We start from the raw sequence: 12044 nt of genomic DNA on the forward strand, positions 1-12044 counted from the left end.
AACATGAAGATGCTCCCACTCAGGGACTTTGCACTTCCTGTTCCTCTGCCTGTGATATTCTTCCCTAGACCCTCAAATGCCTGGCTCATTCATTAAGTCCGCTCAAATATTAACTCTTCAGAGTCTCTCTCCAGAGTAATTTCCAATTCCATTACTCTTGGTTCCAATACTGTTTTATTTTCTCATCAATTTATCCCATTTTTAAATTACTTGTGCATTCAGGTGTTTAGAAGCTAGCTGCCCATTACCACTAGAATGAATACTCCACAAAGGTCGGGGCTTAGTCCCGCTCACTGACTCAGCCTGTGTCTAGAAGTGCCCACCCGGTATATAAAAGACACCTGAAGAGTATTTGTTGAATGAGTAAGAGACAGAAGGCATGTGTTGCGAAGTCATCCAGTAAGCTTAATGTCACTCATTTAAGTCAATGAATGTATATTGGCAGATTTTAAGTCAAAATAAAGTTTCAGGTGCATACTCCTTTTGTGTGATATTCTGCTTTAACTTATCTTTTCATCCAACATCTTCTAGCCTAGATCCCATCAGCGAGGAAGGCTTCTAATATGACTAGCCCAGAAGTTACACTGCACTCGACAGCAGTGAGGACTGGCTATTCCCAAGTTCTGCTCTAAACTACATGCCTTGCTAAGCTGCTGGCACAAAGTCTAGAGTATTTAAGTTATAATTTGTGGATAATTATCATAAAAGTATCAAACCCAAGAAATGCCCAAATTTCTGAGGCTTTAGCAAAGCACTTCCTGTCCACTTGCTCATTTGCAGCATCTACTTGAAAGCCAGAATGATCAGTAATCAAAATATTGTGTTTTTAACACAATATAAAAATTATATTCAGACAATTTTTGATGTAAAACTCAGATTAGCCGAGCACAGTGGCAAGCATCTGTAGTCTTAGCTACTTTGGAGGCTGAAACCGGAAGATAGCTTGAGCCCAGGAGTTGGAGGCTATCGTGCACTATGTTTGCACTGGTGAATAGCCACTGTACTCCAGCCAGGGCAACACAATGAGACCTTATCTCAAAAAAAAAAAAAAAAAAAACCTCAGATTATCATTTTTATTCCATTAATAAGAAATGGATAGGCTGGGCGCGGTGCCTCACACCTGTAATCCCAGCACTTCGGGAGGCCAAGGTGGGCAGAACATCTGAGGTCAGGAGTTTGAGAACAGCCCGGTCAACATGGCAAAACCCCATCTCTAATAAAAATACAAAAATCAGCCGGGCGTAGTGGTGGGTGCCTGTAATCCCAGCTACTCAGGAGGCTGAGGCAGGATAATTGCTTGAACCTGGGAGGCGGAGGTTGCAATGAGCCGAGATCACGCCACTGCACTCCACCCTGGGAGACAGAGCAAGACTCCATCTCAAAAAAAAAAAAAGAAATGGATTAGAAAATTACTATTAAAATAATATCAATGACTATTTAAATATTCCCATGTTAAAAGTTATGAGTAAGAACACATTAATCACCTGTCATCCAGAAATGGCTAAATTACATTCCACATCAAGTCTAAGAAGTCAAGAAGTATTAAGATACTTAAGAAAAATTCCCATCAACAAAGGAGATTCTAGACTGTACACAGAATGTGGAAAAGCATATCTGTTTTCTCTGCTGCCTTAGGCTGCTTACATTAGACACAGTCCTCCTCTGTGGGATTGGACTGCACTTAATGTAATTAATCTATAAATGTTACCTGGGCGTGTCAATGCCTAAGGAATGATTCTTGTTTGCACTTTATACACTTCTTTTGTCTTGTGTGCCACATTAGAAAAACACAACAAGACCTACTGTACAATAAAATATATAATTTGGCTGGGCGCCGTGGCTCATGCCTATAATCCCAGCACCTTGGGAGGCCAAGGTAGGAGGATAACTTGAGGCCAGGAGTTTGAGACCAGCCTGAGCAACATGGTGAGACCCTATCTCTACAAAAAAATTTAAAAATTAGCCAGGCATGGTGGCGGGTGGTCCCAGCCACTCAGGAGACTAAGGCAAGAGGACTGCTTGAGCCCAGGAGGTGGAGGCTGCGGTGAGCCGTGAGCCGTGTTCATATCACTACATTCCAGCCTGGGCAATAGAATGAGACCCTGTCTCAAAAATAAAAATAAAAATAAAATATGTAACTTAACAGTCTTATCCTTTGATACCAAATAGCATAATTAAATCTCAATAAACCTAATGAACAAAGGAACATAAGCACTGGGCATTAACAGGGACCAACATCGCAAAAGAACAACAATCAGACACTGTGCCTCCCAAAGGAAGAACATAGCACTACCTATGAAGCAGTCTTGCTAAAACAATCAAACCTGGCCAGGCATGGTGGCTCACACCTGGAATCCCAGCACTTTGGGAGGCCAAGGCGGGCGGATCACAAGGTAAGGCTTTGGAGACCAGCCTGGCCAACATGGAGAAACCTCGTCTCTACTAAAAATACAAAATTAGCCAGGCATGGTGGCACATGCCTGTAATCCCAGCTACTCGGGAGGCTAAGGCAGGAGAATTGCTTGAACCGGGAGGCAGAGATTGTGGTGAGCCGAGATTGCGCTATTGCACTCCAGCCTGGGCAACAAGAGCGAAACTCTGTCTCAAAAAAAAAAAAAAAAAAGAATCAAACCTGAGCATAATCAAGCCTCTGGATCCAATCACCAACTTACAGAAAATACAAAGGTTAAACCTACATATTTAACTATATTACAAAGAAACAACCAGCAAAATCTAGCGTGAGTGACTAGGAGGAGTGTGATCCTCTATATTAAGAGACTTAAAAAACATATTAACTGATCACACAGGGCATGGTGGCTCATGCCTATAATCCCAGCACTTTGGGAGGCCGAGGCAGGCGGATCACAAGGTCAGGAGTTTGAGACCAGCCTGGGCGATATGGTGAAACTCCGTCTCTACTAAAAATACAAAAATTAGCTGGGCGTGGTGGTGGGCGCCTGTAGTCCCAGGTACTCGGGAGGCTGAGGCAGCAGAATTGCTTGAACCCGGGAAGCAGAGGTTGCAGTGAGCTGAGATTGCGTCACTGCACTCCAGCCTGGGGGACAGGATGAGACTCCGTGCCCCCCCACCTCCCCCCGAAATAAAACTTATTTACTGATCACGCTGGGCCTGGTGGCTCATGCCTGTAATCCTATCACTTTGGGAGGCCAAGGCGGGTAAATCACCTGAGGTCAGGAGTTCGAGACTAGACTGACCAATATGGTGAAACTCCGTCTCTACTAAAAATACAAAAAATTGGCCAGGTGTGGTGGCAGGTGCCTGTAATCCCAACTACTCAGGAGGTCGAGGCAGGAGAATCACTTGAACCTGGGAGGCAGAGGTTGCAGTGAGCCGAGATTATACCATGGCATTCCAGCTTGGGCAACAAGAGCAAACTCCATCTCAAAAAAAAAAAAAAGACGTATTAACTGATCACAGTATGAGGATGTGACTTAGATCCTGATTTTTTAAAACTTTTTCAATCCATTTATGACCAATGAAAATTTGAATCTGATCTGACATTATATGATACTAAGGATTTTTTTGTTATAATAGCATTGTAGCCATGTTCTTAAAAGAGCTCTTATTTTTTACAGGTAATATCAAAATATTTAAGAATGAAATGATGCAATGTCTTTGATTTGCTTTATTTATTTAATTTTTTTTGAGATGGGAGTCTCACTCTATCGCACAGGCTTGAGTGCAGTGGCACAATCTCAGCTCATAGCAATCTCCAACTCCTGCGTTACAGTGATTCTCCTGCCTCAGCCTCCCCAGTAGCTTGGATTGCAGGCGCCCGCCACCGCACTCAGCTAATTTTTGTATTTTTAGTAGAGACAGGGTTTTACCATGTTGGCTAGGCTGGTCTCGAACTCCTGACCTCAGGTGATCCACCTGCCTTGGCCTCCCAAAGGCCATTACAGGCATGAGCTACCACACCCAGCCAATATGCTTTAAAATAATACAGGAAGACAATGACAAATGCTGATAACATTGTGAAGAAAGAGAACTCTCATAAATTGCTAGTGGGATGTAAAATGGTAGAGCCACTTTGGAAAATAGTTTGGCAGTTTCTTAAAAACTTAAACATAAATCTATCATATGACCCAGCAATTCTACTCCACTCCTGGATATCATCCAAGAGAAATGAAAACATATGGTCCCACAAAGCCTTGCAATGTGAACGTTTATGGCACCATCATTCATAATGGCCAAACAGTGGAAACAACCCAAACATCCATCGACTGGTGAACTGCTAAGCAAAAGAAGATATATCCACACGCTGGAAGACCATTCAACAGTAAAAAGGAATGAATTACTGACACATGGCACAAAATGAATGAAGCTCAAAAAAGAAAGAAAGAAAGATGGGCACAAAAGCCTGCCTATCGGCCGGGCACAGTGGCTCACACCTGTGATCCCAGAACTTTGGGAGGCCGAGGCGGGCGGACTGCTTGAGGCCAGGAGTTCGAGACAAGCCTCGCTGCCACAGCAAAACCCTGTCTCTACTAAAAATACAAAAATTAGCTGAGCGTGGTGGCAGGTGCCTGTAATCTCAGCTACTCGGGAGGCTGAGGCAGGAGAATCGCTTGAACCTGGGAGGTAGAGGTTGCAGTGAGCCGAGATAACGCCATTGCGCTCCAGCCTAGGCAACAGTCCGAGACTCCGTCTAAAAAAAAAAAAAAAAAAAAAAAAGCCTACTCATCCTGTGATTCCACTTACATTAAACATCCAGAAAGGGCAGGTTTATAGAGACAGAAAGTAGATTAGTGGCTGCCTGGGACTAGTGGTGGGAATGGGAATTGATTCTAAACCAACACAAGGGATCTTATGGGGTGACAGAAACGTTCTGTGGCTAGATTGTGGTCATAGCTTTACAACTCGGTAAACTTACTAACAATCATTGCATTATACAGTTAAAATGGGTGATCTTATGGTATGTAAATTATACCTCAATAAAGTTGTTCTTAAAAGGCAAGGAGTATTTCCTGCTGACAGGTCTTTAAAAAAATAAACAAAAATAATAAATAGCCAGGAGCAGTGGTTCACGCCTGTAATCCCAGCACTTTGGGAGGCCGAGGCAGGTGGATCACCTGAGGTTAGGAGTTCAAGACTAGCCTGATCAATACGGCAAAACCCCATCTCTACTAAAAATACAAAAATTAGCCAGGCGTGGTGGCGCATGCCTATAATCCCAGCTACTTGGGAGGTTGAGGCAGGAGATCGCTTGAACCGGGAGGTGGAGGTTGCTGTAAGCTGAGATCGCGCCATTGCTTTCCAGCCTGGGTGCCGGAGCAAAACTCTGTCTCAAAAAAAAAAAAATAATAATAATTAATAAATAAAAAGGCAAGGAATATAGGGAAAAGTCAAAAGAGATGGACTGTGAGAAGACTGGGAAAGCCAGAAGAATGGTGGAAAATGTAGCATGGAGTAAGACAATAAAAATACAAGAGGACTCATTTCTAATTTTAAAAATAATAAAAAATAAGAACCAGAAATTGATGTATGTGGGATGAGGCAGAATCAGCCATGTGTTGATGGTTATTGAGGGTGACAGGCACATGGGAGTTCATTATACTATTCTATCTGCTTTAGTATATTGGAAATTCTCCCAATAAAAAGGTTGTTTTGCTTTGTCTTTTTTTTTTTTTTTTTTTTTTAAGAAATAGGGTCTCACTCTGTCCCCCAGGCTGGAGCCATTATAGCTCACTACAGCTTCTGACTCCTAGGCTCAAGGGATCCTGCCACCTCAGCCTCCCTGGTAGCTGGGACTATAGGTATGCACCACCACATCTGGCTAATTTTTGTTGCTGTTGTTGAGATGGGGTCTTGCTCTGTCGCCCAGGCTAGAGTGTAGTGTCGCCATCATAGCTCACTGCAGCCTCCAACTCTTGACCTCAAACGAGCTTCCCTAAGTGCTGAGATTACAGGTGTGAGCTACCAGGCGCAGCCAGGTTTTAAGAGATCAACGCATACTCCTGGTACTCAGTGACCTCTTCAAGTTATCCTTGCCATTATGGGTCTCTAATCTGATCAAGTATCCTATTTCACTCAGTCTCAAGCAAAACAGACAATCTAAAGTTGCTGCTCTGACAGGCTCTCTTCAAATGATTTCCATTTCCTTGGGCAAGAACTCAGAACAAGCTTGTCCAGGATGCATGCGGCCCAGGATGGCTTTGAATGCGGCCCAACACAAATTTGTGAACTTTCTTTTTTTTTTTTTTTTTTTTTTTTTTTGAGAAGGAGTCTCGCTCTGTCACCCAGGCTGGAATGCAATGGCGTGATCTTGGCTCACTGCAAGCTCCGACTCCCGGGTTCACGCCATTCTCCTGCCTCAGCCTCCCGAGTAGCTGGGACCACCAGCACCTGCCACCACGCCTGGCTAATTTTTTGTATTTTTAGTAGAGACGGGGTTTCACCTTGTTAGCCAGGATGGTCTCGATCTCCTGACCCTGTGATCCGCCCACCTCAGCCTCCCAAAGTGCTGGGATTACAGGCGTGAGCCACTGCGCCCAGCCAAATTTGTGAACTTTCTTAAAACATTACGAGATTTTTTTGCAATTTTTTAAAGCTTATCTGCTATGGTTACTGTTAGTCTATTTTATGTGTGACCCAAAACAACTTTTCATCTTCCAGTGTGGCCCTGGGAAGCCAAAAGATTGGACACCCCTGACTTCGGATGTTTATTTTATTTTATTTATTTCTTTATTTTGAGACGGAGTCTTGCTCTGTCACCCAGGCTGGAGTACGGGGGCTCGATCTCGGCTCACTGCAACTTCCTACTCCTGGGTCCAAGCGATTCTCCTGCCTCAGCCCCCTGAGTAGCTGGGATTACAGGCACCTGCCACCACGCCTGGCTAATTTTTGTGTTTTTAGTAGAGATGTGATTTCACAATGTTGGCCAAGCTGGTCTCAAACTCCTCACCTCAAGTGATCCACCCACCTCAGCCTCTGAAAGTGTTGGGATTACAGGTGTGAGCCACCATGCCCGGCCAAGTTTTGTCTACATTTCTACATGCACTTTTCTGGAGAGAGGTTCTACAGCTCTCAACAGATTCTCAAAGAGTCAAAATTCACTTGCCCCACCCCCACCCCTGTGATTGAACCATTTTAATCAGGATAATTTTTACCTACAAACAACAAAAGTTGTTACCAAAAAGTATGGTTGTATGGATCCAGTCAGGCTTGCATTTATTTATTTATTTATTTATTTGAGACAGAGTATAGTTCTTTCGCCCAGACTGGAGTGCAGTGGCACAACGATCTCTGCTCACTGCAATCTCAGCCTCCCGGGTTCAAGCAATTATCCTGTCTCAGCCTCCCAAGTAGCTGGGACTACAGGCATGTGCCACCACGCCCGTCTAATATTTGTATTTTTAGTAGAGAGGGGTTTTGCCATGTTGGCCAGGCTGGTCTCGAACTCCTGACCTCAGGTGATCCGCCCACCTCGGCCTCCCAAAGTGCTAGGATTATAGGTGTGAGCCACCGCGCCCAGTCAAGCCAGGCTTTTAATTTCATTCTGTATTCTTTAAATTCTACATTAACAAAATACAATGCTTCATAGTTTGCTAAAACAATGTGTTTTTACAAGACAAACTTTCTACAGTTCCACTTCTTTTTTTTTTTTTTTTTTGAGACGGAGTCTCGTGCTGTTGCCCAGGCTGGAGTGCAGTGGCGGGATCTCGGCTCACTGCAAGCTCCGCCTCCCGGGTTCACGCCATTCTCCTGCCTCAGTCTCCCGAGTAGCTGGGACTACAAGCGCCTCCCAGGTTCACGCCATTCTCCTGCCTTAGCCTCCCGAGTAGCTAGGACTACAGGCGCCCGCCACCACGCCTGGCTAATTTTTTTTTTTTTTTTAGTAGAGACAGGGTTTCACCGTGCTAGCCAGGATGGTCTCGATCTCCTGACCTCGTGATCTGCCTGCCTCGGCCTCCCAAAGTGCTAGGATTACAGGCGTGAGCCACTGCGCCCCGCCTACAATTCCACTTCTTAGAAGACTGTATGGTATGAAAATAATGTACAAGAGTTTGGGTCATAACAATTTACTTTTCTATGTCTCTAATTTTGTTTATATGTTTTGAGAAAGGGTCTTGCTCTGTTCCTCAGGCTGGAATGCAATGAGTAATCACGGCTCACTGCAGTCTCAACCTCCTAGGCTCAAGTGATCCTCCAGCCTCAGCCTCCCCAGAAGCTGCAGGCGTTTGCCACCACACCTGGTTAATTTTTAATTTTTTGTAGAGACAGGTTTGGGGAGGGGGGTCCTTAGCACGTTGACTAGGCTGGTCTCGAACTCCTGGGCTCAAACAATCCTCCTGCATAGGCCTCCCAGTGTTGGGATTACAGGCATGAGCCACAGCACCTGGACAATTTCCCAGATATAGTAAACTGCTGAACCACCTTAGGGTGCGTTTCAGCCTTAGAGGTCTTTTCTCTGCTAGTTACAAAACAAGATCCAGGGTATCATTCTAGGTTTATCAAAAATCTCTCTTCCCTAGACAATGGCTGGATAGAGGAAGAAAAAGCAGGCCCTTTGATTAGAGACACATCTTAATGCTGGCTTTACATTCTCAGTCACGTGTTTTAAGCAAGATTTGAAATTCCTTCTGAAGAGTCTCGCTCCAGAGAGCGCCCTAAACCGAAATGGGAAACTGAGGCTAAGGTTCCAAGTACCTTCAAACCGCCGGTACAGTACAAGGGCACGGAAGAGCGCAGACCGCGGACAAGGAAAGCCAGCATAAAAGCTGGAGGGGAGAAAGGAGAAAAGCGATCGGGCTGCCCTGAGTGAGGATATTCAGGCAAGCCAGCAGGGATTTAAGAGCAGCCTCCCGAGTCCGTGGGGGCAACGCCACAGTTCAGCCCCTTCCCCTCCCTCAGCTCGAGTCTTCCCGCCCCGTGCCGGTCAGCCCGAGGACCCCAGCGCCGCCCAGACCCGCCTTCCCCACAGACCCCGCCACCTGTCAGTGAAAGGCCGCAGCCAGGGGCAAAGAAGTGGTTCAGTGGCTCAGAGGTCCCCAATGGGCCAAAGTTACCCTAAAACCCGGGGGAGTGGCCTCGGCCTCCGCCCCCCGGCCCGGCCTCGCCAAGCTTTACCTTGAGTGCCAGGTGATGGACGCGGCCCAGGCCAGGCTCGGCCAGCAACTGCAGCAAACCCAGCATTGGGAGCAGCCGGAGGCCCGCGGCCACCCTAGGACCGCGGGAGGCGGGGGAGCCGACGGGCGCCAGAGCGGCCATGTTTGTTCCAGCATCACCAGCCGCTTCCTCTCCCGCCCACTTCCGGGGTGAAAGGGCGCAGCCGCCGGAAGGGCCCAGGGAGCGGGGCTCGGCGGCTAGCTCCGCTGACCCTGTGGTCGTTTTCCTGGAGATTGCGACCTAGGAAGTCGTCGAGGAGCCTGTGCTGCCCACTTCGGGGCCCTTCGATCGGCCCCTCCTGTGCAGACTTTCAGTTAGAGATGAAGCCAACCTATTGGCGGTTGCCATAACAACGGTGGCCGAACCAGACCAGCCCGGGCCGCACCTCCGCCTCGCTGAGCTTTGGAAGCGACCTTGGGCTCCGGGGACCCCTGACCTCAGGGTCGGGGGATAAGCTGTGTCAGCCGCACGGTGTCGGGCCACTGATTGAACTGATTTCACTGAGCGTTGACTCGGAGGAAAATATCTAAAAATTCCCGGCTCGCCGTAGGGGTCCTGTGGTTTTCTAGGCGCTTCACACTCAAATACAAGCGAAATGGTTGCAATAATACGATTGATTGAGCCCTTATGAGGCAATTTGTTAGGCCTTTTGTTGTATTTAATTTTTGGAACAATTTGATGAGCTAGGAGGTACGTATTATCATTATTCCTACTTTAGAGGTAAGCAAACTGAGGCTCTGAGAAATAAGTCATTTGCTCCAGCTTGAGCTGGGAATCACACGGAAGCTCTTAACTCCTGTGTTCTGTTGCCTCATGCTATTTCATCCAACCCCAAGTCTGGGTCTTAACATTTTTCTCTTAATTCTGTATGGAAACTTTCTTTGCTTCTTTTAGAAATTATAGGAACTTCTTTTTTTTGAGACGGAGTCTAGCTCTTGTCACCCAGGCTGGAGTGCAATGGCACGATCTCAGCTCACTGCAACCTCCGCCTTCCGGGTTCAAGCGATTCTCCTGCCTCAGCCTCCGGAGTAACTAGAATTACAGGCCTGCGCCACCACGCCCGGCTAATTTTTGTATTTTTAGTAGACACGGGGTTTCTCCCATGTTGGCCAGGCTGGTCTCGAACTCCTGACCTCAAGTTATTCTCCCGCCTCGGCCTCCCAAAGTGCTGGGATTACAGGCGTGAGCCACTGCGCCCAACCTGCTTTGGAGTACTTTTTATCTTTTAAAGTTAAGTGTCATCTTTGAAAATCTCTGGTTTTAAATTTGAATATAATACTGTACTAAAAACGAAATGAGGCCTGGCAGGGTGGTGATTCGCGCCTGAATCCCAGCACTTTGGAAGGCCGAGGCGAGCGGATCACTTGAAAGTCAGTTGTTCGGGACCAGCCTGGGCAACATGGCGAAACCTCGTCTCTACTAAAAATATAAAAGTTAGCGGGGCATCACGGCCGCGCGCCTGTAGTCCCAGCTACTGGGGAGGCTGAGGCAGGAGAATCACTTGAACCTGGGAGGCGGAGGTTTCAGTAAGCCAAGATCATGCCACTGCACTCCAGCCTGGGTGACAGAGTGAGACTCTGTCTCAATAAAAAAAAATCAGGTAAGAATCTTAATCCCATTTTATAATACAATAGTGATGAAACATTAAAATAGTTTTAAATAGGAGACTTTTGTCTTAGTTTCTGGACAACAGTTTTATAAGGGCTTAAAACTGGGTTCATAGGATTCCTTGCTTCTCTATACTTGGGTATTATCATGTGACCTACATAGGGTCATACCAGTGCTGTCTGTCCAGGGGTTTAAGAGGATATCTTCTTTCACATATTTGAAAGCTGTATTGTGCCAGTCATTATTTTGGAATTGAGAGGAATAAGAATGAGGGAAAACTGACTACAAAGACATTGTGGAGCATTTTCTCTACAGTTACTTCTTAAATTCTGAGAAAACTGCTGCCTTGACAATTACATTTAGCCATGTGATTTCATAGTTTCAAGAAAAGATTATTTGCATAATCATTATGCTGTGACTGGAAACAGACAGGTTGAGTAACAGAACAAGTTATGCCTGCTTCTCCTGGCAACATTTTCAAAGGGACGTTACACTTTAAGGTATTGACTGAAAAAGCCTGCAGGGGCTGGAAAGACTGATCTCCTAAGCTTGGCTTTTAGCCTTACTCTCTTAGTCAAGTACATTTTATTTTTCTATTTTCTCTCCTTTTTTTTTTTGAGACAGAGACACTGTTGCCCAGGACTGAGTGCAGTGGTGTGACATCTGTTCACTGTAGTCTCCACCTCCCAGTTCAAGGGAGTCTCATGCCTCAGCCTCCCTAGCTGGGACCACAGGTGTGCGCCAGTATGCTCAGCTAATTTTTGTATTTTTGCTAGAGATGGGGTTTCACCATGTTGGCCAGGCTGGTCTTGAACTCCTGGCCTCAAGTGATCTGCTCACCTCGGCTTCCCAAATTGCTGGATTACAGGCGTAAGCCACCCTGCCTGGACTATTTTCTCTAACTTTTCAGGATCAGCTTAAGGTTGCTACTAGAATGTGTAGTGTTGAATCTAGTGCTATTATTATTAAATAATTATTTGATATCGGTTTAGACATTTTCAGAACTCGTTTAAGTAATTAATGTGTTAATAGTCTCCAGTTTAAGAAAGTATAATTGCCATTTGTTTTTCTTATCAAAAGACTTGATAGGCCTGGCTGGTGTCTCATGCCTGTAATCCCAGCACTTTGGGAGGCCAAGGCTGGTGGATAACTTGAGCCCAGGAGTTTGCCACCAGCCTGGGCAACATGGTGAAACACCTTCTCTACAAAAAATACAAAAATTAGGCCAGGGGCGGTGGCTCAGGCCTGTAATCTCAGCACTTTGGGAGGCTGAGGTCAGCCTAGCTAACATGGCAAAACCCCATCTC

At 45.9% G+C, this 12044-nt stretch overlaps 1 protein-coding gene across 2 annotated transcripts in view; it reads right to left on the reverse strand.

Moving 5' to 3' along the window:
- GPR107 (G protein-coupled receptor 107) overlaps window positions 1-10326 on the reverse strand; it is an 87827-nt gene extending 77501 nt beyond the window's left edge. For both annotated transcript variants that reach the window (XM_008975931.4, XM_008975930.4), the window contains exon 1: window positions 9091-10326. In XM_008975931.4, the coding sequence (XP_008974179.1) occupies window positions 9091-9231 (141 nt within the window). In that variant the 5' untranslated portion in view covers window positions 9232-10326. The remainder of the gene's footprint in view (window positions 1-9090) is intronic.
- Between the last annotated feature and the right edge of the window lie 1718 nt (window positions 10327-12044).

Source organism: Pan paniscus, chromosome 11 (genome assembly GCF_029289425.2).
Source record: "Pan paniscus chromosome 11, NHGRI_mPanPan1-v2.0_pri, whole genome shotgun sequence".
Lineage (NCBI taxonomy): Eukaryota > Metazoa > Chordata > Mammalia > Primates > Hominidae > Pan > Pan paniscus.